The 24,975-nt window shown below is 37.7% G+C and overlaps 1 protein-coding gene across 8 annotated transcripts in view; it reads right to left on the reverse strand.

Moving 5' to 3' along the window:
- Nucleotides 1-478: 478 nt before the first annotated feature.
- PPP3CB (protein phosphatase 3 catalytic subunit beta) overlaps nt 479-24,975 on the reverse strand; it is a 61,782-nt gene continuing 37,285 nt past the window's right edge. For 2 of the 8 annotated variants that reach the window (XM_033209403.1, XM_033209411.1), the window contains exons 10-15: nt 18,332-18,409; nt 12,248-12,274; nt 10,080-10,164; nt 8,309-8,406; nt 3,536-3,565; nt 479-2,094 (exon numbers count right to left, since the gene is read on the reverse strand). In XM_033209403.1, the coding sequence (XP_033065294.1) occupies nt 1,916-2,094; nt 3,536-3,565; nt 8,309-8,406; nt 10,080-10,164; nt 12,248-12,274; nt 18,332-18,409 (497 nt within the window). In that variant the 3' untranslated portion in view covers nt 479-1,915. The remainder of the gene's footprint in view (nt 2,095-3,535; nt 3,566-8,308; nt 8,407-10,079; nt 10,165-12,247; nt 12,275-18,331; nt 18,410-24,975) is intronic. The other 6 variants (XM_033209407.1, XM_033209406.1, XM_033209405.1 and 3 more) reach the window with 6 other exon arrangements.

Consider the following 24,975-nt stretch of genomic DNA (forward strand, 5'->3'; position numbering starts at 1 on the left):
TATTATTATATAATTTTGAGCAATATCCTAATATCCCTCAATGTGCAAAATCCTATACTTACTTTGATTATGACAAAGAAGAAAGGAATAAGATAGGAAAATGCAATTATCACTAATATTTTTTCTTGTTGTTAGAACACCCAGTAAATTTGCAACACCACTATAACAAAATTCTAGACAATAACATATTTTCTTTCAATTAAAAGATAATCAACAGTGATCTTAAATATTAGATTTAGGAGGCCTATAGTAGGCATTCAAAGTCCTCTAATACTCAGTTACTAACGCTCATGTAAAACAAGTATATAACAAAAGTTTTTTTAAGGCAAAATTTATAGAGAATTTAATTAATCAAATCACCATGAACTATCCACGAGATAATCTCCAGAGGATATCCCAGCTCTAGTAACAGGATTCTCTGATTTGCATCAAAAGGCCAAATCAGACTGCATCTTCCAAATAAAACCCAACACAGAGATAGGAGCAGCGGCCCATGCATGGAATTTATTGTGTGCTACTGTTTATAAAATACTCGAATAGTCCTGCACATGCATAATATTTCCAACTTAGACAGGAGACCATACAGGGTGCACTTTCTGGCAAACAAAACAATAGATGGTTCCGCTGCCTGGAGCTCTGAGTTGTATTCCAGGGCATGAGGGAAGCAGGCCACCAAAGTAAAGGGAAATACCAAACTACAGTGGCAATCAATACAGGTCAATAATTGTGAAAAATTAGCACATGGTTCCATTTAGTTTAACCAAGCAGTTCAGTAACTATCAAAAGAAAAGTTTCAACATGCAGTCTTGACTTTTATGCTTTCACTAACATCTGAATGATTGAACAGAACCATTGCTTCTAGGCTGCATTGCTTAATCAAAAACACTTCCAGAACATTTTAAAATTTCCTTCGCATTAAAACATAAAAATGATAGAAAGCCAGCAGCAAATCACCCTGGTGGCTATTTAAGCAACTTGAGTACTCACAATAAACTAAAATTTCTCATAACATCTAGGTAACCTATACATGTCGTACCTGTACATCATAGGTCTATATATTAAATATTTGCAAAATGAAAACATGCATACACAAAATACATCAAGTTTTACAGACATGATTTGAATTAAAATTTACTTTGACAATGTACAAACTCCTTTTAAAGTACCTTAAATGAGTAATTCTGTAATTCTTCATAATTTTGAAATTTAGAGGTTTTCTTCTTAAATATCTGGGGTGTAAATCTTAAAAGATCTGGGCAAAAAAGATTCTAAATTAGTTTTTGGATTTGTGTTCAAGTAAGAGAGCCTGCCTAGAAATAGGATATGCATTCATAATTAAAAAATACCAAGACTATGTTACAGAATTAGCCACATTTAAGAACTATAGACCTGAGGTCAACATTTTGTATAAATGCCAACTGGGTTTCTCGGCATTTTGCTCACAATTCAAAATACAGCTAGTAACCTCAGAAATGTATTTTAAGACCATGCTAATTCATCCTTTAAAGACATTTCATGGAAAAAGAAAAGTCCACATTAGCTCTTAGGATTGCATTTGAAATCCTGATTGAAAAACAAAATCTAATTCTACTGAAGGGGAAAAGAAATCTGATTTGTAAACTTAAATGTGTGAACCACAAGCATAAAATGGAGGTGTGGATGCCCTCCACTGGAAATTGCCCCAAGCCCCTTGCTCACTGCTCTCCACCTTGGCAGCGATGACCCAATCTTATCAGATAGCACATGTCCCAGGGCCCTCAAGCCTCCATCCAGGAAGGGGGCTGGGGTCTCAGAAGCACAATGGTTTCTTCAGAGGGACTGTGACATTTACAGTCAGCTTGGCCGACCCCTCCAGCTCCTCGGGTGATCTGTCCATTTGGGGCCCGAGATGTGAGAGTCCCTGGGAAGTCGTGGGTCACTGGGCAGTATGGTTGCCCGTCCCGTGGTTCTCAGTGGCATGTGCGGTGTTCAGAGAATTGAAACCATCTTGCTGTACAGCATCTTTCCGAGGTGGCATTCTCTCATTGATCCTATCCAAACCCTTTGCCTCTTCAAAACTGCAGATTCTATGTGGTGGAGAGAATCCTCGTATTGCTTAACAAAATGCAAATTTGATAAGTCAGTAATTGAAAGACATTTCTGAGATTTCAAAACATAATTAATGATTTTTAAGAAGAAAGAAATTAGTAGCTGTAAGTAGCAACACTTAAATCTTACTTTAACTGAATCCTATCCTCATTTCAGTCTTCCCTTAAAATGTGAAATGTTTAAACCTAAATATAAACATGATAGCTTCACAGGTGACAAGTGTTAGCAAAGCCTTCCAAAAAATAAAAATCCAAAAAAATGTTAACCCTCTTCTGCCCCCAAAACCAACCTCCAGGCAATGGTCTCAGGGTCTGACTTCTACTATACCAATTATCTCCTACATTAGTCCCTAAGATCACTGGTGACTATAACAGTAAGGCAGCAACGAGAGTAGGGGCAAGTGAGGAGGCTAAACAAGGTTAATCCTCAATATACAAATCTGTACCAAGAGCTTGGGAGGAGAAAGAGGTAAAGAAAGGTAAAATATAGTATATCAGAACTATCTTGGAGGTCAAGATCAGCCCATCACCACCAATTAAAAAGGTGGGAAGTGCCTCCAAGAGTTAGATCTGTGTATGGCTGATAGCAAAAAAGTATTTATAATCTCTTATTTTAGGAGACGTTTTCCTTAATTCACTGGCCATACTGCACAATCTTCGGAAACTCAAATCAAAATAAATGGCAATTCTCCACCAATTGTATGGTTTCTCATTCACTTCATCTAGAACGATGCATCCTCCATTATTAACATGTTCACAGAAAATATTTTCAAACCACTAGTTATAATCTGGTTACTTAATATCTGCAATCCCTAGGACTTAGTCTGGCACATCAACCAAACAAATGGCTGGGGCTGCAAACACTGAAGAATGTGAAATACCAAGCCAACACATGATATGTATGAACATAATCTTATCCATAAACTATAGCCCAAACTGCAGCCAAAAAAAAAAAAAGAAAAGAAAATCATTATAGTGACAGTTCCTGTATTCTCAGCCAGGCACACTACTGGATATGAGTAAAAAACTCACACCTATATCTAGAGGAGGTTTCACTTAAGGGAAAAAATCTGAGTAGCATAGAATCATGCAAAATATGGAACAGATCTCTATTTCCAGGTCTGTTTGGCAATTTCCATTAAAACAGGCAACTTTATAAAGCTATACTGTATAGCATAATATGCTATACTCTAAATAAATCAGAAACATTCTGATTGCATATTACACTGGAAAAAAGAAAAAGACTGTCACCATAGACATCAGCCCTTCTGATTTAAGAATGAAAAATTTAAAAAAAAGAGGGCTGCAAGGCTTCTAAACTTGATGAATCAGTGAGTCTGATTCATCTTGGGCTGTAAAAACTAGGAGTAAAACACACCCACAGGACATTCTCTGATGCCCACCCACACACCACAGATCTCTGCCCAGCACAAGGACTCTGATCATACCTTTTTCAGCCTCAATAGCCTCAACTGTGGCTGTACAGAAGTGAGCAGAGGCATGCAAAATGAATGAGAGAGATGAGAAGGGTCATATTGTACAGCAGAAAAGGCAATGATCACTTAAAATATCACAGTATCCCATACTACATCATCATTTACAATTTAACATAAATAGTACCCAAATTAGAGAGCCCCATCCAAACCCCCAATTCCTGACACAGCACAGTTTACACACAGCACTACGACAACATCACTCAGAGCACAGAACACATAAACCTACTATAAACAGACACCTCAGCACCCATGCAAATGCACTCCAGTATTAATTACCCATCTTGAATCAGTAATTTGATGGCCTTAGAATTTTCCATAATGTTTATTACATCACATCCATCACAATCACAGGAAAATGCTCTAGAGTGAAATTATAATAGAATTGTAGCAGAAAAGCAAACAGAAAAGTCTTTTCTTTCATGTCAGTGAGAACAATACTCATTACCAGTTGGTTCCCTAAGACATAAACTAGAAGGAGTCAGCAATGCTTTACCTGTCACTTCTAATTTATAAGGCAAAACATAAGCCGCAAGGGCTGATATGACTACAGTGAAATTTAAGGGCAGTAAACTTGGTGAATTACTCTAAGTAGAACAGTTCTGTGGCTCTGTTCTTTGTGGGGGACCTGAAAGCGCTTCTCCTGTCTACTAGGAACTTCCTTTCTATTCTAGTACTGATGTTCCAAATACCTATAGATATTAACATCTATAGCCTTAAAAAATTCCATTTATACTGACACAGTTTATCATGAACTCAAATTTGCCTCAGGAAGACTACTGAGCATCTTTTCAAACTCATCTACCAATTAAAGAGACATTAAGGAGTGGAAGTGAGGTCTTACAGGCATAAATTCTAATTATTTCATGATACAGACACATAGGTCATATTATAAACAAGAAACACATTCTTGGTATAGTGTGTCACTGGTCCATTTAGAGAATTTCAACATAATTAGTCAAACATTTTATAGTCAAAGATTCTTTTTTTCGCTCATTTCTGGGTTTGAACTGTATAAAGAGCTCACACTGAGGACCAGGACCTAAGATAGCAGACAACAATACTGGCTTACAATATTGTCCATTCCCCCTATTACTCAGAATATTTGTAAAAGTAATGCCCTTGTCTCTTCTATTTTGCTTCTTCTGCAATAAGGCCAATTAGAATAATTATTCCTGAAGTGACCTTTTACCAATTAACATGATTTAGAAATAATTTTATCCAAAGCAATTATTAATGTACAAGAAACTGATGAATCTAAGGTATTAAAGTGTACTAAGTTAGAAAATGTTGATCTTAACCAGACAGTAAAGTGAATTGGGGATCCAAAAGAATTAGGACGAACACTGAATAAAGGAAGAGTTAATTTTCCTTAACTGTTAAACTACATTACAAATCGGGCAGGGCATGGAGGATCATGCCTATAATCCCAGCACTCTGGATGGCCGAGGCAGAAGGATCCCTTGAGCATTTGAGCCCAGCCTGGGCAACACATAAAGAGACCTCATCTCTCCCCCAAGAAAGTTTTAAAAATTAGCCGGGAATGGTGGTGTGCATATGTAGTCCCAGCTACTCGGGAAGCTGAAGCAGGAAGATCGATCACTTGAGCCCAGATCTGCTAATTGCAAAACTCTATCTGAAAGGCACTATTACTCCACTATTTGTTTTCAGTTATATAGGGCATCTTGACATGGCCTTAATAAGTTTGAGCATAGTGCTATCTCAAACTGTGTTCCTCAGTACTACACAGGATAAATGACCAAGAGGAATTTGGTATTACTAAAATAGAATTGGCCACATATATTTCCCATATAGATCCTGGTGAAGGTAGCATTACAGTGCTAGCTCCCATTCAAATTCCCCAGAAAGAAAACATACATAAAATAAATATGAACAGAAAATCCACCTCCAATAGAGTTGTACAGTTTGTAAAAACACTCAAGTAACATCATGTAAATTAACTTTTAAAGTTTTTGAAAACACAATTTTTATTTTCTGACAGGCACGAGGTCTTAGAATTAAAATTTTTTCTTTTGCAATACCTCTCAGTTAATACACACTAACATCAGGGAACATACCTACTAAAATTTAAAATGTAGGATAACTTTTTAAAAAATAATCACAAAAATGCAGCTTTTGTATGACTTTTGTTACTTGTTTCAAAGCGGATTTATCTTATCCTAGGAAAATAATTTCAACCAAATGCCCAAACCACACTATCAAGAGCTAGCAAAACTAGAAGCTATTTAGTTTAAGGGGTCCCAAATTAGACCCCTTAAACTCAATTCCTTCCAGTAATTTAGTCCATGCTGAGAATAGAGAGTTCCTCCAGCAAAGCTGTCTTTCAAACCTCCCCTGCAGTTGAGGGTGGTTTCAAAGTTGAAGGAATGAGCTTCAAGCCGTGCGCAAATTAAGAATAAACAGAAGTGCTGAGCTGTCAACAAAGCATGTAATTAGCAGGTGCTAAATGTGAAATCTGAAAGCAAGGTTTGCTGTGGATACAATATAAAAGTAATGTTATATCCAAGGATAATTGAGAGATGACTATAGTGTAGATTGATTTAAGTATGATACCCTTTTGGTTTTATTTTTCTTTTCTGAACAAAGAAGAATATAATATTTTTGAAGCTATTAAAGTTCCTCCTTTTCTATTAACATTTTTACTAGTTTTATCAAATATTTAAGATCTTCTTGTTTTAATATACATTCATAAAATTCTTTTTAGTTCAGGGATTTTTCTACTGTTTACAATATAATAAGAAAAATGGAGGGCAAGGAATGTAAAGCAAATCAGAGCAGGTTTTTTTTAAAAAAGAAAATCAAAAAAGAAACCTCATTCAGAATGAAAAGTTATAACTATAATTTCAAAACACAGTGTACTTTTCAGGTATACCAGTGGTGGTAGTGAACAATACAATGACATTTAAAATAGAACATGTATAGGCTACAAGTAAAAATTGTTTACAGGAGAAATTTTTTTTTTTTACTAAAAAGCAATCATTGGCCAGGCATAGTGGCTCACACCTATAATCCCAGCACTTTGGGAGGCTGAGGTCAGAAGACTGCTTGAGGCCAGGAGTTTGAGACCAGCCTGGGCAATACAAAAATATAAAAAAATAAAAAATACAAAAAATACAAAAAATTAGCTGGCTGTGGTGGCGTGTGCCTATGGTCTCAGCTACTCGGGAGGCTGAAATGGAAGGATTGCTTGAGCCCAGGAAGTTGAGGCTGCATTGCACTCCAGTCTGGGTGACAGAGCAAGAAACCAGACCCTGTCTCTCTCTCTCACACACACACACACGTACACATGCACAAAAAAAAGAGAAAGAGAGAGAGAGAGAAAGACAGAGAAAGAAGAGAGGAGAGGAGAGAGCACTTATTATGGAACCAAATGAAACTGTGAAGTCAAATGTAAATTCATTCAAAATGTTAAAACTGCCTATCTTTTTCTCTCTAAAAAAGTCACAAATTACAACACCAAAAAGAAACTTAATTACGACTAAGGAAAACATCAGATCTGTTGCTATTTTAATAGACAATGACCCTTAGAGGGCTGTCAAAAGTGGCTACAAGAAATTCAGGCTTTTCCACATCATGTATTTTTGCTTTCCAACCACAGGAAAAGAAATCTAGACTGAATTACTGTGTATGGTCACTAATACTCACATCACTCTCTTCTATTTAATCTGTAATGGGCTTTAAAAAAGTTAACCCAGTATTTACACAAATATTTACGCCAAAAAAAAAGTTTTTTTAAGTATAAAATATTCAATGAGCCAGATTACAGGAATGCTTTACGTATAATTCTTTTTATTTTCATGCAAAATAAAGGCACACTTAATAACACCCTTTCAATTTTGACTTACAGGATTTAAATTCAACCCCTTATAACAATGACTTAATATCTAATGTTACATTCATGTTCAGAATGCACAAAGTGCAGCAACAAATGCAGCAAACCTCAAAACAAGGTGCTACAAAGCTGCTTCTACATTGAAAGACAGACAAGTGTCTGATGGAGTAATTTAATTGAACATACTTTTACAGACATACAGCTAACCTAAAGAAAGACAGACAGATTTAGGAAAGCAGCTATATCTGCAGAGGAAGGAAACAGCATGTTACAGACAGTTAATTATACATAGAACATTTGACAAACACCACAGAAAACAAACTTTGGCATCATTTACCAGGGTACAAAACCTTGCACAAGTCTTTTGGTAACTGAAGTGCATAAATAATGTTCTGGGGCCTAAGCAGGTAGTTAACTCTAAATTAAGTAGTTTTAAATATAAGCATAGTCTAATACAATGACATAAATTTAAAAAATTAAAAATAAGAAACTTGGAATTACATTTCCATTTTAGTAACAGGAATATCCCTGATTCACATTCTGAAACTGGGGCTTTTAAAAGAAAAGGGTGAATTAGACAAATGAAGAAATAAATATTTCAGACATTATGATATGAGCTGCTCCCATATCATTTCATGAAAAGCTGAGGAACTGACCATTGTTTTCAATTGAAAGGAATACCCACTCTATCAGTTTTCTGCCCTGATCAGGTATTAATGAGACACTAGCTAATACAGTACCCTGTCTAGGTCAGCTGCTGAGACAGGAACTAAAAAACAGAAGGAATTCCCTGCATGCATTATGTGAATTGTTAGCAAAAGAGTGATGTGTGCCCCAGTCCATCTGAGGCACAGCAAGTTGCATAACATCATTACCACTTTGCAGGGTCTGCCGTCCTCCAGCTAACACTCCACTAGGCAACATCCCTGTGGGAGTCAGGCCCTTGAGTGTCAGCACACTTTCACTCTCCTCCCTATAGCAGAGAGATATAACAAATATCAGATACTTCCAACAAGTACTTAATTTAAAAAAAGACACAGGGTCTAGATATAGGCCATATATAAAATTTATGACATTCATTGCTATTACCATATTTTCCTCAATTTTGAGACATTAATTTTTCTATATTTTAAGTGTTTCAGGTATGAGGGTGTGCCTTACAATTGAGGCATATATTATTTTTCCTGAAAAACTTTATTAAGTATGTGATAAGATTCATCAAGGGGCATCATACTATTGAGAAAATATGGTATTTCATATGCTCTGAAGTTCAAATGTCTGATGTAGTCAGTTTTGCTAACAAATTTTTAAAGACTGATATATTCATTTGTACCCTTAAACCTGGTCTTCCTGAATTAACCTCAGGGAAGGCAATTTATGGCTCCAGCACAAGGGACTTCCTATATGGATGAACAAGTTCATCAAGAATACTCTAAAAAGTATCCCCTCCTTCTTATACTGCTCTAATTTTCAAGGTGTAAATTTAGTGCTATCACAAAAGGAAAAGAGATACCAAAGATGAGCAATAATAATCACCAGAGTCAAAAATCTTAGCTTCAAAGGGACTTGCGTTCCCATCTTCAATATACAAATATATAATTAACTTATTTTTCTTTTTGAGACAAGGTCTCACTCCGTCACCCAGGCTGGAGCGCAGTGGTGCAATCACAGCTCACTACTGACAACTTCCTGGGGCTCAGGCGATCCTCCCATCTCAGCCTCCCGAGTACGTGGGACCACAGGTGCACGCCACTAGGCCCGGCTAATTTTTGTATTCTTTTTTGTAGAGATGGGGTTTTGCCATGTTTCCTAGCCTGGTCGTGAACTCCTAAGCTCAAGCATCTGCCCACTTCGGCCTCCCAAAGTGCTGGGATTACAGGCATGAGCCACTGTACCCGGCCTAAGGGCCTAAGTAACTTTTTTTTTTTTCTGATGGAGTCTCTCTGTCACCCAGGCTGGAGTGCAGTGGTGTGATCTCAGCTCACTGCAACCTCCACTTCCCAAGTTCAAGCAATTCTCCTGCCTCAGCCTCCGAGTAGCTGGGACTGACTACAGGCATGCACCACCACGCCCAGCTAATTTTTGTATTTTTAGTAGAGACGGGGTTTCACCATGTTGGCCAGGATGGTCTGTCTCTTGACCTCGTGATCCACCTCCCCTGGCCTCCCAAAGTGCTGGGATTACAGGCGTGAGCCACTGTGCCTGGCCAGGCCTAAGTAACTTCTATATAGGAAGAATGATACCCTGTCGCTTTTTTTTTTTTTTTTTTCTTGAGACAGAGTCTTGCTCTGTCTCCCAGGCTGGTGTGCAGTGGCGCAATCTCGGCTCACCACAACCTCTGCCTCCTGGATTCAAGCAATTCTCGTGCCTCAACTTCCCGAGTAGCTGGGATTACAGGCGCATGCCACCACGCCCGGTTAATTTTTGTATTTTCAGTAGAGACGGGGATTCGCCATGTTGGCCAGGCTGGTCTCAAACTCCTGACCTCAGGTGATCTGCCCGCCTTGGCATCCCAAAATGCTGAGATTACAGGAGTGTGCCACCACATCCGGCCCCATGTTGCTTTTAGATGCAGGACAATGCTTGTAACAAGGTACAATAAACATAATTCCTGCAAAACAAATAATCAAGAAAAGACATCATTACCTGAGAACAGAGAAGACTCTTGCCATCTTGCCAATTGCTCGAATTTTGTTTCTTATGATTTCTTTCCGGGCTGCAGCTGAACCTACTTTCAATGGAATAAATAGAGAGAAAAGCTCAAGTTTAGGGCATGCATGCTTACAATATGCTATTAGCCTGTTCCACACTCATCTAAACCAATACCAAGGCCCCTGCCACCAGCTTACATGGAGGGGACTAGATGAACTCATGCTAAAAAACGTCTTGCTCTCTCAATATTTAGCTCAGCATTGGTCTAATACTGGGGTCTGATAAATGTAGAAATAAAAAGTAATCCACAAACTTTAATATTTCACTAGACTGGCTAATCAGTAAAACAGCAATTGGGGCAAAAAAAAAAAAAAAAAAGCAAACTTGAGCCCAACTTGTATTACAAACCAGAGGGCAAAAACTGATAAAAATCCTATAGTCTGTTTAATTTTCATGACAGCCTACGGCATGCAGACTAACAGACAAGAATTTGTAACAGTCCTGTAGTCTTATTTAACTATCACAAAGTATTTGACATGCAGGCTGACAATATCCCATCAGACTATGACAGAATAAGCTTCTTTGGTTTGAGTTGGTCTAAAATTAATGGCATGAAGGAGCTACTGTGCAGGTAATCCTGAACTAAGGGCCATACCTGCATTTCAACAATTCACATCTTAACCTAACGTACTAGGTATTCCTAAGGTCATGCAAATATATACAATCTTTTACATCTCTAGGTGAGTATGACATAAGCAACGAGAAAAACATGGCTAAAGGATCACTACTGCTTCATCTCTAAAGGGTTAGCTGTTCTATCTATGACTGATGTAGAAGAGAATAAACCAAAACAACTAAATCCTTGGCTGAAAAATGACTCAAAGGTTTTATCTTCCTTCCCTTGGCCTCCAGAAAGAACAACATCAATCTCAGTCCTGTTATTTCATATACAGCAACTAGAATCACTCTGGACCCAAAAGTGTGGTTCCTTAGAGCTGTGCTTCAACACAATGAAAACAAACATGGAAGCACCATGGTTGAGGAGAAGGTTAAGGAAAGGCTAAAGACACTAGTTTAAAAGGGGCCTTAGGTATATAGAGGTCTGAACAACTGTAAGTCTTCTGGGAGAGAACATCTCATTTAAAATTCAAGCAGTCCACAATTACATATAATTAAAAACTAAGATAATGACTGGACCTGACTGCAAGAAAAGAGAAAAAGAAATCCAACTTCAAAGATAGAAACAAAAGACATATTTTAGGGGGGAAAAATAGGTTCCATGACACGTTTATGATCTTCTAAAGGGTAAATATTACAAGCACTGAAGCTACAGCTTTTACAAGTCCAAAACTGTGTGGGTACCGGGGTACCATGGCACTCTAAACAGGCATTTTTAAAATACCAAAAAAAAAAAAAAAAAATACCCAAAAACTAAAAATTCTAAGAATCATAGAATATTAGAATTTGAAGAGACATTGGAGATACTATAAAGTGCAATCTCCTCATTTTATAGACAAAGAAACAGGTTATTAACTGACTTGTTCAAGGATAGAAGGTAAATCTGGTTCTCTTCTAATAAATTATTATAAACATTTTGTTTTAAAATTGACAGAATTTGTAAGTAGCTACACTGGGGATAGAAGGGGGTTGGGGAGGATGGCTGTAATAAGTACATTCATATTTTCAGTCTTAATTTCTGTATCTATAAAACCAAATGACATGTAAACTATACTGATATCAAATGAAAAAACCACAGGAATATAAAAACACTGTACAAATCAGGATTTTAAATCAGTCTACAAACACATCATGCATCATATTAAAGTAAATGTCCACAGTAACATTTCTTTGAGAAATAATACAGACAATCAAACAACCCTAATCATGCAGGGAAAAGTACAAAACATTACAAATAAGCAAAAGAATGAAATTTTAAAACAGGAATGAAAAGGAGGGAAAAATATTTCCATGCACAGAAAGACAGATATCTTGGAATATGACTTCTAAAAATACCAAATACTAACTCAGATAAAACTTAAATTTGCACAAGGCCCAAGAGGGCTCTGCATAGACATTACTCAATGAATGTGCTAACTTACATGGACATGAGGATAACTTATGAAGTCATATTTCAAAACAATGTTACTCTGTCTGGTCTGTACCTTTTTTATTGCCATATATGAGCCGTTCTTCAGATGGAGAGTCCAGAAAAAAGGAAGTGAATGATGGAGAAAAGGTGGTTGAGACAAATAAAAAGATAGAGATTTAACTTGGCAGTGGTACTGAAGAATGAATGTAGAAAGAAAGGGAGAAAAATGAAGGCCCTCATATTTGGAAATTTGAAAAATGTAGTACTGTAGAATCTGGTGAATAAAGAGGGATGCCACTAGGTAGAACTCTAAAGATTTCTTAAAAGATATGTGCACAGAAGAAATTATGGACAGAATGACTATCATATCTGATGAAAGCAGACATAATTAGGGACAGAAAAAAACATGTGAAAACACATAAGACTGATAAAAGACTGCTAACAACAATTGCACATTTATAGTCATACCCCTAAGGAAATGTGTCACCTGTGGAAGTATGTTAAGTAAAAGGTAATGACACAAATGAAATACAAACTCATGTGGTTCTTCAAGGACACCAACATCTGCAAAATGTGTAGTACAGTCAGAGAAATGTAGGTAACTTCATAAACTGCCTCAGTAGAAAACCTCACCCCCTCCCAACGAAGGAAAAGCTAAACCTCCCATACTCCCTAACAAGAGCACATGATTTCCTGAATCTGAATTGCAGAACTTTTGCATATACTTAGGAGCAACAGTATGTGCTTTCTGTCCCCAATCCAATCTGGGAATGTGGGGGACATCTTTTTGCAAAAATGGCAACAGATTGTTTCAAATCAAGTAATAGTTCTAAGAGTAGGCAGCTGGGATGGTTTCATTTGAGCTTTCCCTATCTTCCATTCAAATGCTGAGATAAATTATTCCATTATAGGAAATGTACTTATTTTAGTGAAACTGCAACACATATGGATTATGTACTTCCCTTTACCAAACTGAAGACAAAAGATAAATATCTGGAAAAAATTGCATGCAACCTAAATATCACAGAAATCAGTGTTCGAAAATTCTCTTTTATGATTAACACTTCTAAAAGGGATGCTATGTGCATTTATACATTTAGTGCTAATGCAAATTTTTGTCTTAAAAATGACCCCACACACACATTAAACAATACAGAGCACCAAAGATTTACCACTTAACAATAGTCTTATGCCTTTACCTAATCTTAGCTTTTTTTTCTTGAGACCGAGTCTCACTCTGTCAACCAGTCTGGACCGCAAAGGCGTGATTTCGGCTCACTGCAACCTCTGCCTCCGGAGTTTAAGCAATTCTCCTGCCTCAGCCTTCCAAGTAGCTGGGACTATGGGCGCGCACCACCACGCCCAGCTAATTTTTGTACTTTTTTAGTAAAGACGGGTTTTGCCATGTTGGCCAGGTTGGTCTCAAACTCCTGACCTCAGGTGATCCACCCACCTTGGCCTCCCAAAGTACTAGGATTACAGGCGTGAGCCACCACGCCCAGCCATCTTAGCTTTAAATATACAAAAATTACTTCTTCTTTCCTGACACTCAGAAATCTCCAATCCTGCTCTCTCTTTCCCCAAAGAAAAGCTAAACCCTTATTCTGATTCCACAGCCATCCCATCAAGTTTTCTTTCTAAAGCCAGATTTCTCCCCAGACCAGACCAATTGCATAGGATGGTTCCACCATTGTGTAAGAAAAGAGGAAGGAGAGAACAGAAGGCAAGTCATTATGGTGAAAGGAAAGGAGAAAAGATGGATGGAGTTAGAGGGAAGAAATCAGGGAGTACAAATAAGGAAGGGAAATAAACCTAGTTCCAGCAGCTCTTTCCCTACCCCACTTTAAACCTTAGTATCTATCCAAATCTCCTTCTCTATCCTCCATTTCCTCAACATTCTTTATCTTCCAAACCATTCCCATTTCTCCATGCAAACTCCCAGACTCATATTCCTAAAACTTTCTTAGAGTTTCTACTCCTAATACTTGGTAGTGGAAGAGTGAAAAAAATGAGGAGTAATTGTACCTGCCCTGTTGGCAGTAAAGGGAGATCTATTTCTAATATTAAAAGCTGGAACTCAGTGTATTTTCCCATAGAAACATTGTCATAAATGGTGCTTAACAATTTTTAAAATTATTTAAGACTGGGAAAGAATTTTCATCCTCTCTATTCCCTCAGTTTCTGAATAAGAAAACCTGAGAAATTAGGTACCTTTTCTAAGATTACATAGCTAGTGAATGGTAGTGACAAGACACCTAAACCACTGATCCTTTTCATTAAACTACACTGCCTCTTTAATGATCAAATTCAATTCATCCCTGGAATGCAAGAATGATATAACAAGGGGATAAATTATCATAGTAATAGGAAAAATATTGATGATATATAAAATCTCATTAGAATATAATAAAATTTTATATTTATTTCTGGTTCAATCTCAAAACATGACTTGGTATCTTTATTCATATAAATCATAGTTACCTAAAACCAAGTACTATAATTAGACTAACAAGGAACCTTTTTTTCTTATTATTATAAGAAGAGAACTAAAGCATTATCTATCATCATTCCTATTTAACATACTATTGGCAGTACTGATAATAACTTTTAAAGCATAAAAGAAAGGTAAAAATACAGAATATAAATAATATCAATCCTCATAAATATTTTTAAAAGTAATAGAAAACAAATAAAAAATTATCATAGAAAATAATTCTTCTGATTCAAGTTTGTTAGATATAAGATAAACCCACAAATATATATTCTTTTATACAGATAGAAAAAAAGAGACACCAGTTGTAATAGTAATAAGAACATAAAATACAGATGTATTAATTTAACTTGAAATGACAAAATGTTTTCAAAGAAAAACTATATAATCTTAAATAGAGGAATTATGTATTAAATGAAGTAATTATAGTAAATAAAGTAATTATATAGAGCAAGAGTTCTTGGTCTTAGTTTGGAAAACTACTATTTATTTTAAAAAAGAAAGAAAGAGAGAGAGAAAGAGAGAGAGAGAGAGAGAAAGAGAGAAAAGAAAGAAAAAGAAAGAAGAAAGAAAGAAAGAAAAAGAAATCCCAGCACTTTTTGAGAGGCTGAGGTGGGAGGACTGCTTGAGGCCAGGAGTTCAAGACCAGCCTTGGCAACATAGGGAAACCTCATCTCTTAAAAAAAAAAAAAAAAAAAATTAAAAACACCTCCCTAGATTCAGATATAGAATTAACATAATATCAATTAAAACTCTCACTAAATATTTCACAGAATTTGAAAAACAGAAAACTTTCTTTAAAAATTAGGCTATGTGCCAATAATTACTTCAATTATTAATTATCTCAATACTTACAACATTATGAAGTAGGTATTACTGTCACTTCTTTGAAGATGAGAGAAACTGAGACTCAGAAAGGTTAAGTAAGTTGTCTGATGCCACAGAGCCATTATAAGGAACTAGAATCTGAGCCCAGGTCTATTCTTACAACAAAAGTGACAGCAGAACAGGGAAACAAAATATATATTTGAAACTATTCAATGGCTGGGCATGGTGGCTCACACCTGTAATCCCCACACTTTGGGAGGCCAAGGCGGATGGATTGAGGCGGACGGATCATCTGAGGTCAGGAGTCCCAGACCAGTTTGGCCAAGATGGTGAAACCCCGTCTCTACTAAAAATACAAAAATTAGCTGGGCGTGGTTGTGGGCACCTGTAATCCCAGCTACTTGGGAAGCTGAGGCAGGAGAATCACTTGAACCAGGGAGATGGAGGTTGCAGTGAGCCAAGATTGCACTACTGCACTCTAGCCTGGGTGACAGAGCAAGACTCTGTCTCAAAAAAAAAAAAAAAAGGAAAGAATTAAAATAAGGAAAAGTATTATTCACTAAAGTTTACTATCCAAACTAAAAAATAACTGATATAAATATACTATGTCAGTTATTAACAAATGTGTAAGAATAAAAGCGCATCTCTGCCTACCACCAACAGATGGCAATGGTAGCACTTGTACACAGTTACTTTGTACTTTCAACAAATTGGCTTTCAAGTGTTTAAGAATCAAACCTGTTTGTAGTAGAGAAATTTCTAAATAGGTTTCATTCAGATTTTACTCAAAAAGTGATCAAATGAAACGGATAGTTTACACAGTTGGAAAAACAGTAATTTTCTTCTTAGCATCATTAGAAATCAAAGAAATGTAAACTTAAGCAATTATAATTTACTACTATATAGCCATGAAGAAAATAAGTAAAAATGACCAAAATCCAATGAGGTAGTCCTGTTGAGAAATATGTCTATGGATTCCTTGCTGGGGGCACTTCATAGTGGTCTAATCCTTCTGCAAAGCAATGTGGTAGTTCACAGCTAAAACAATGAAGCTAAAAGAGTTACAGAATTAATTCTGTAACTCTATAATTCTCTTCCAATAAATTTATTCCAAGAAGGAAAATAAAAGCTATAATACATAAATATGTTTATTTTACTGCTATTCATAAGGATAATTTGGAACCCAGTTGCCAAACAATGTGAGATTAACTATGAAAATTAAATTATCGTGTGTGTGTATTTTTTTTTTAATAGAGACAAGGAAATCTTTCCATATTGCCCAGGCTGGTCTCCAACTCCTGGGCTCAAGGGATCCTCCTGCCTTGGCCTCCCAAAGTGGTGGGATTACAGGCGTGAGCCACCACATCTGGCCAAACATTATAGTTTATCAATGGACTTAGAAATATGCAGCTATTAAATCTTACCAATATATAGACCATGTTCAAAATATGGAAACATTGAAATATTGATTACAACTATAAAAAGTACACTAAAACAAAGATGTGAGGGGAATATGGAAGGGAATCATTTTCGGTTCATAAATTGTTTACCTTTTTATGTACTTGGGTTTTAATTAAATATTTAAATAACAAAGTTTTAAATAAAAATTTCAAAACAGCCGGGCGCGGTGGCTCAAGCCTGTAATCCCAGCACTTTGGGAGGCCGAGACGGGCGGATCACGAGGTCAGGAGATCGAGACCATCCTGGCTAACACGGTGAAACCCCGTCTCTACTAAAAAATACAAAAAACTAGCCGGGCGACGTGGCGGGCGCCTGTAGTCCCAGCTACTCGGAGGCTGAGGCAGGAGAATGGCGTAAACCCAGGAGGCGGAGCTTGCAGTGAGCTGAGATCCGGCCACTTGCACTCCAGCCTGGGCGGCAGAGCGAGACTCCGTCTCAAAAAAAAAAAAAAAAAAAAAAAAAAAAAAAAAAAAAATTTCAAAACAAAATAAAATGAATTTTTTTTCTATAGTACTACTTTTTACTATAAACATGCATTAGGTACATAGGCTTGTTGGCTTACATAACAACCATGTATATAACTTTGTTTGTGTGGAAAAAATGCTTTCAGAATCTCAAACTAAATTAGCAAGTGGTCTTTTAGAACACAGCCACACTAATTTAGAAACAGTCTATTTTAGTGTCTAAAAGGAAGGAAAAGCAAAATTGGGAGTTCAGGTATGCTTTTGATACACTAAGAATATTGTTCTAATAAAACAAATAGTATTTTTATCCTCTTTTCTCTAACCAGTGTCCATATTCATCAAGAACTACATAGAACTACATCCTTTTTTTTTTTTTTTTTTGAGACAGAGTCTCGGATCTCAGCTCACTGCAAGCTCCGCCTCCCGGGTTTACGCCATTCTCCTGCCTCAGCCTCCCGAGTAGCTGGGACTACAGGCACCCGCCACCTTGCCCGGCTAGTTTTTTTTGTATTTTTTAGTAGAGACGGGGTTTCACCGTGTTAGCCAGGATGGCCTCGATCTCCTGACCTCGTGATCCACCCGTCTCAGCCTCCCAAAGTGCTGGGATTACAGGCTTGAGCCACCGCGTCCGGCCAAGAACTACATCCTTTTAATACTTCAGTTTTCCTTTCCTAATGTTCTTTCTTCCAAATTTCTCCTTTCCCAAAGTTCATCTTCTTTCCAATATTACCATAAAAAAATGAAATCACTAAAATTATTTTCAAATCTTAATATCCAAAAAAAGTAGCTTGTTACTTATCAAATAGCATACGCTGAAAGCAATGACTATTATTTGCAACATAGTGTGTACTGAGGCTAGGCAGTAAATAAATATCATTTCACAATAAAAAAATAGTAAGATGAATAATCATACCATCAAACTGGTCTTCACCTTCAGTCATTAGTTCATCATCAGAGCAAATACTCAGAACATTTACCAACATTTCTGTCACTATTTGGGAAAAAAAAGTTACATGTTAGCTGACCATATATAACTGTCTGTACATATACATAGCAACTATTTCTACAAATGGTCAAATAATGTTTAGCCCAAGAAAGCAAACACATTCTTACAGTAAGAACGATGGAAATAAAAAATGTAAAGGCTTTCAAAATGAAAGAAATTCAGTGGATAACAACTCTGAAAGAGATTCTTCATGGAACAAATTTTCAGGCCTCTCAAAAAAAAAAAAAAAATTAAGCCCCATAGAGATAAGAACAGAGATGAATAACAACTGAATGTATACATTTCAAATCTTCATTCATGGATATAGCATAATAAGAAAAAAAATCATGGCAGAGTTTTACTGGTTCCAAAAAGTCTCAGGATTTAATCTTTTTTTTTTTTTTTTTGGAGACGGAGTCTTGCTCTGTTGCCCAGGCTGGAGTGCAGTGGTGTGATCTCGGCTTACTGCAACCTCTGCCTCACAGGTTCAAGCAATTCTCCTGCCTCAGCCTCCCAAGGAGCTGGGATTACAGGCATGCGCCACCACGCCCAGCTAATTTTTATAATTTTTTTTTTTTTTTTTTTTACTAGACATGGGCTTTTACCATGTTGGTCAGGCTGGTCTTGAACTCCTAACCTTATGATCCACCTGCCTCGACCTCCCAAAGTGCTGGGATCACAGGCGTGAGCCACTGGGCCAGGCCTTATCTTTTAAAAACTGGCTCAGCAACTCCTTTGAAATTTATTTCTAAAGATTACTAATGACTATCTAACAATCTGAACCCCTTGGCAGTTTCATAGGCTTAATCCTCTTTCACTATTCTATATGTTTTTTTCCTTCTCTTTTCCCTTGGTTCCCAGGATTCTACTCTTCTGGTTTTCCCATGATTGGATCATTTTTCCCCAAAACTTTGGATATCCTCAAGATTCTCTCTGCAGTATTATTCCTCCTGTATGTTCAATCACTTGGAATTTCTGTCTATTATCATATTCACAGTTTCAATTATCATCTCGTTGAAGATGATTCCAAAGTCTGTATCTCCAGTGTTAACCTCTCCTTCAGGCTCCAGATTTCCTTGCTGGTTTTATTGTCAACTGTCTTAAACCATTTGTATACTGTATGTTTCCCCTACTAGAATGAAAACTTCATGAGTGTAGGATATTGTTTAATTCACTATTATAACTTCAGAGCCTGGCACTGTGCCCTGGCACATGACAGGTACTCAATTAATAAATAAGTACACAAAATAAGAAAAATAAAAGCAAATTTCAATTAATAAATAAAAATGTCTATTGAATATTAGCAGTTAGATGTCCTGAAGGCACCTAGAAATGAACATATCCAAAACAAAATTCAATACTTCTACAAACCAATTTTTCCTGCTATAAATATACTAAAAGCACCCCACATGTCAAGTACTACACTAAAGCTCTAGGATTCAGGTATGAAAGGCACAGTCTCTACCTTCAGAAAGCTTACTAACTACCGGAGGAGATATTAAATATCAACCGCAAAAGACTGATGAAAAACATGCTATAAGTATTCAAAGATATGCAAAAGACCTGCTGGGGAAGGCAAGCCTTTTGATAGATGACATTTGAGAGGAATCATAAACTAGGAGTTTGCCAAGTGGAGAGGGCAGAAAAGGCATTCTAAACAGAAGTTAGAAAAATGATGTAGTAGTCATTTATCACAACAGAACAGAATTGAGAGTCCAGAAAGAAAACCTGATATTTAAGGGCAATTGATTTTTGACAAGGGTGCCAAAACAATTCAGTGGCTAAAGAACAGTCATTTCAACAATGGTCAACTACAAAAGAATAAAGCTGCAAATGGTCACATGCGAAAGAATAAACTGCACTCCCCCTACTGCACACCACATGCAAAAATTAACTCAAAATGGATCAAACACCATTTTAGTAAGAACTAAACCTCTCTACTTTAGTTCTTACTAAAACACCATTTTAGTAAGAACTCTTAAAAAAAAACAGGGGTAAATCTTTATGAGCTTGGATTAGGCAATGATTTCTTAGGTATAACAACAAAAACACAAGCAACAAAGGAAAAAATAAATATGACTTCGCCAAAATTAAAAAATTTTTGAAAGAAGCCAGTCACAAAAGACCATATACCGTATGACCTTATTTACATAAAAAGTCTAGCAAAGGCAAACCTACAGAGACAGAAAGATTAGTCTTTCTGATGGTTACACAACTCTAAAAATATACTAAAACCAACTGAATTGTATACTTTAAATAGATGAATTGCATAGTATATAAATTATATTTCAATAAAGAAAGCTGTTATGTTGTATACCTTAAATATACACAATAAAATGTATTTTTTTAAAAAATTAGAAAAGTTTTGTGCTTCAAAGGACAAAAAAATCAGGCACAGAAACATGTGCCTGTAATCCCAGCTACCTGGGAGAATGAAGGAGGATCACTTGAGCCTAGGAATTTGAGACCAGCCTAGGCAAAACAAAGATCCCATCTCTAAAAAAAGAAAAAAAAAAATAGCTAGTCATGGTGGGACATGCCTGTAGTCTACCTACTCAGAAGGCCATGTGGTAAGATTCCCCGAGTCCAGGAGTTTGAGATTGTTGCAGTGAGTTACGACTGCACTCCAACATTCTAGCTGAGGTGACAGAGTAAAAGCCTAAAGGATATTATCAAGAAAGTGAAAGTCAGCCAGGCGGGGGGGCTCATGCCTGTAATTCCAGCACTTTAGGAGGCTGAGCAGGCGGATCACTTGAGACCAGAAGTTTGAGATCAGCCTTACCAACATGGTGAAATCCCGTCTCTACTAAAAATACAAAAATTAGCTGGGCATGGTGGCACAAGCCTGTAATCCCAGCTACTTGGGAGGGTGAAGCAGGAGAATCACTTGAACCCAGGAGGTGGAGGTTGCAGTGAGCCAAGATGGTACCACTGCACTCCAGTCTGGGTGACAAAGTAAGACCCTGTCTCAAAAAAAAAAAGAAAGAAAGAAAGTGAAAGTGGGAGAAAATTATTTGTAAATCATATATAAGGGACTTGCATATGGAATACATAAAAAATGGCCAGGCGCAGTGGCTCACACCTGTAATCCCAGCACTTTGGGAGGCCGAGGTGGGCGGATCACGAGGTCAGGAGATCGAGACCATCCTGGCAAACACGGTGAAACCCTGTCTCTACTAAAAACACAAAAAAATTAGCCGGGCATGGTGGCAGGCCGCCTGTAGTCCCAGCTTCTCGGGAGGCTGAGGCAGGAGAATGGCGTGAACCCAGGAGGCGGTGGAGCTTGCAGTGAGCAGAGATCGTGCCACTGTACTCCAGCCTGGGCAGCAGAGCGAGACTCCGTCTCAAAAATAAAAAATATATATATACATATATAAAAAACACAACTCAACAACAATTATCTTGCGTGAAACAACTGAGATACAGAAAAATACTACATCTCCTAAGTGGAAGCTAAATAATATATATACATGGAGGTAGAGTGTGGAATGATAGACAATGGAGACTTGGAAGGGTGGAGAAGTGGGAAAGGTATGGAAGATGAAATTACTTCATAAGTACAATGTAGGCTAGTCTGGTGATAGATACACTAAAAGCCTTGACTTCACCACTATGCAATATATCCATGTAACAAAATTACACTTATACTTCATAAATTTATATAGACAACAAAAAAATGTTTTATTTTTTAGAGACGGAGTCTCACTCCATTGTCCAGGCTGGAGTGCAGTGGTGTGAACTTGGCTCACTGCAACCTGTCTCCCAGGTTCAAGCAATTCTCCTGCCTCAGCCTCCTGAGTAGCTGGGATTACAAGCGTGCATCACCACACCCAGCTAATTTTTCTATTTTTAGTAGATACAGGGTTTCACCATGTTGGTCAGGCTGGTCTTGAACTCCTAACCTCATGATCCGCCTGCCTTGGCCTCCCAAAGTGCTGGGATTAAAGGCGTGAGCCACCGTGCCCGGCAAAAAAATTTCTTTAATAAAGAAGGCCGGGCGCGGTGGCTCAAGCCTGTAATCCCAGCACTTTGGGAGGCCGAGACGGGCGGATCACGAGGACAGGCGATCGAGACCATCCTGGTTAACACGGTGAAACCCCGTCTCTACTAAAAACTACAAAAAACTAGCCAGGTGAGATGGCGGCGCCTGTAGTCCCAGCTACTCGGGAGGCTGAGGCAGGAGAATGGCGTCAACCCGGGAGGCGGAGCCTGCAGTGAGCTGAGATCCGGCCACAGCACTCCCGCCTGGGTAACAGAGCGAGACTCCGTCTCAAAAAAAATAAAGAAAACTTGGCCGGGCGTGGTGGCTCACGCCTGTAATCCCAGCACTTTGGGAGGCTGAGAAGGGCGGATCACAAGGTCAGGAGATCGAGACCATCCTGGCTAACATGGTGAAACCCCGTCTCTACTAAAAAATACAAAAAACTAGCCAGGCGAGGTGGCGGGTGCCTGTAGTCCCAGTTACTCGGGAGGCTGAGGCAGGAGAATGGCGTAAATCCGGGAGGCGGAGCTTGCAGTGAGCTGAGATCTGGCCACTGCACTCCAGCCCGGGCAACAGAGCGAGACTCCATCTCAATAAATAAATAAAATAAATAAATAAAACTTCAAGACAAATATTCCAATTATAAAATAAGCAAAGGATTTGAAAATATATTCATCCTCAGCTGGGTGTGGTGGCTCATGCCTGTCACTTTAGCACCCTGGGAGGCCAAGGTGGGTAGACTGCTTGGGCAACATGGCAAAACCTCATCTCTATATTTAAAAAATATATATATATATAATATATTAAAATGTATTTTACATATTTAAAATATTTGTATATATTAAAATGTATATTTATTTTTAAAATATGTATTTTTTTCACACTGCTGATGAAACTGTAAAATGGTACAGCTAAGGCCGGACGCAGTGGCTCACGCCTGTAATCCCAGCACTTTGGGAGGCTGAAGTGGGACAATCACCTGAGGTCAGGAGTTCAAGACCAGCCTGACCAACGTGGAGAAACCCCATCTCTACTAAAAAATACAAAATTAGCTGGGCGTGGTGGTGCATGCCTATAATCCCAGCTACTCAGGAGGCTGAGGCAGGAGAATCGCTTGAACCTGGGAGGCAGAGGTTGTGGTGAGCCCAGAACGCACCACTGCACTCTACCATGGGCAAGAAGAGCAAAACTCCGTCTCAAAAACAACAACAACAACAAAATGGTACAGCTGTTTTGGGAAACAGTTTGGCAGATCCTTAAAAGGTTAATCATAGAGTTACAATATGACCCAGCAATTTCATTCCCAGGTCTATACTCAAGAAAATGAAAACATAGGCCAGGAACAGTGGCTCACACCTGTAATCCCAGCACTTTGGGAGGCTGAGGCGGGTGCATCACAAGGTCAGATCGAGATCATCCTGGCTAACTCGGTGAAACTCCGTCTCGACTAAAAATACAAAAATTATCCGGGTGTGGTGGCAGGCGCCTGTATTCCAGCTACAAGGGAGGCTGAGGCAGGAGAATGGCATGAATCTGGGAGACAGAGGTTGCAGTGAGCGGAGACTGCGCCACTGCACTTCAGCCTGAGCGACAGAGTGAGACTCCGTCTCGAAAAAAAAAAAAAAGAAAAAAGAAAATGAAAACAAAACTTGCACATGCATATTCTTTGCAGCATTATTAATAACAGTCCAAAAGTGGAAATAAACGTCTATCAGCTGATGAATACAGCAAACGAAATGTGCTATCTCCATACAATAGAATACTATTCCATCATAAAAAGGAATGTTGTACTGATTCATGCTCCACCACAGATAAACCTTGAAAATATGGAAAGAAGTCAGTCACAAAAGAGCACACACTGTGTGATTCCATTTATATGAACTGTCCAGAATAGGTGAATCTATGGGGACAGCAGATTGGTGGATACCTAGGATTAGCAAGGGGGGTTGGGGAAAATGAACAGTGACTGCTAATGGGCACAGGGTTTCTCTGGAGGGGATGATGAAAATGTTCCAAAATTGTGGTAATGGTTACACAACTCTGTAGTATATATAAAACATGGAATTGTATAATTCAAATAGGTCAACTGTATGGTATGTGAATTACAGGTCAATAAAGCTGTTATAAAAAATAAAAGTATGAGGGTATAAAACTTAAAGAGCACAGCACGTTCAGAAAACTGGCTTTGCTGTGTTATGGCTATAACACAGATAATGTGAAAGAGAAAGGCAAGAAATGAGGCTGAAGAGAAAAGTAGGGAAGGTCCGAGGATTTTGTGTGACAGGTTAAAGTTTTTCTTGGAAGTTACATGGAGCCATTTAACATATACTAAATAGTAGCTTTAAAGTATATATTTTCACGCAGAAACTTGGCTTCTGAAAGAAAGGCAAGAAAGTAATAGCAAAAAAAAAAAGTAATAGCACAGTAGTTAGAAAAAGACATCAGATGAGAGAAATGTTATTTGTTTTTTATTTAAAGATCAGATAGATTTGAATAATTTTATAAAAGAACTAGTACTGAGAATGTGAAGATATAGAAGACATAAATGATAAAGCAAGTTTCCTAAAAAGCAGAAGGGTAATAGAATCTA

This window comes from Trachypithecus francoisi, unplaced genomic scaffold (genome assembly GCF_009764315.1).
Source record: "Trachypithecus francoisi isolate TF-2019V2 unplaced genomic scaffold, Tfra_2.0 Lachesis_group9, whole genome shotgun sequence".
In the NCBI taxonomy this organism is placed as follows: domain Eukaryota; kingdom Metazoa; phylum Chordata; class Mammalia; order Primates; family Cercopithecidae; genus Trachypithecus; species Trachypithecus francoisi.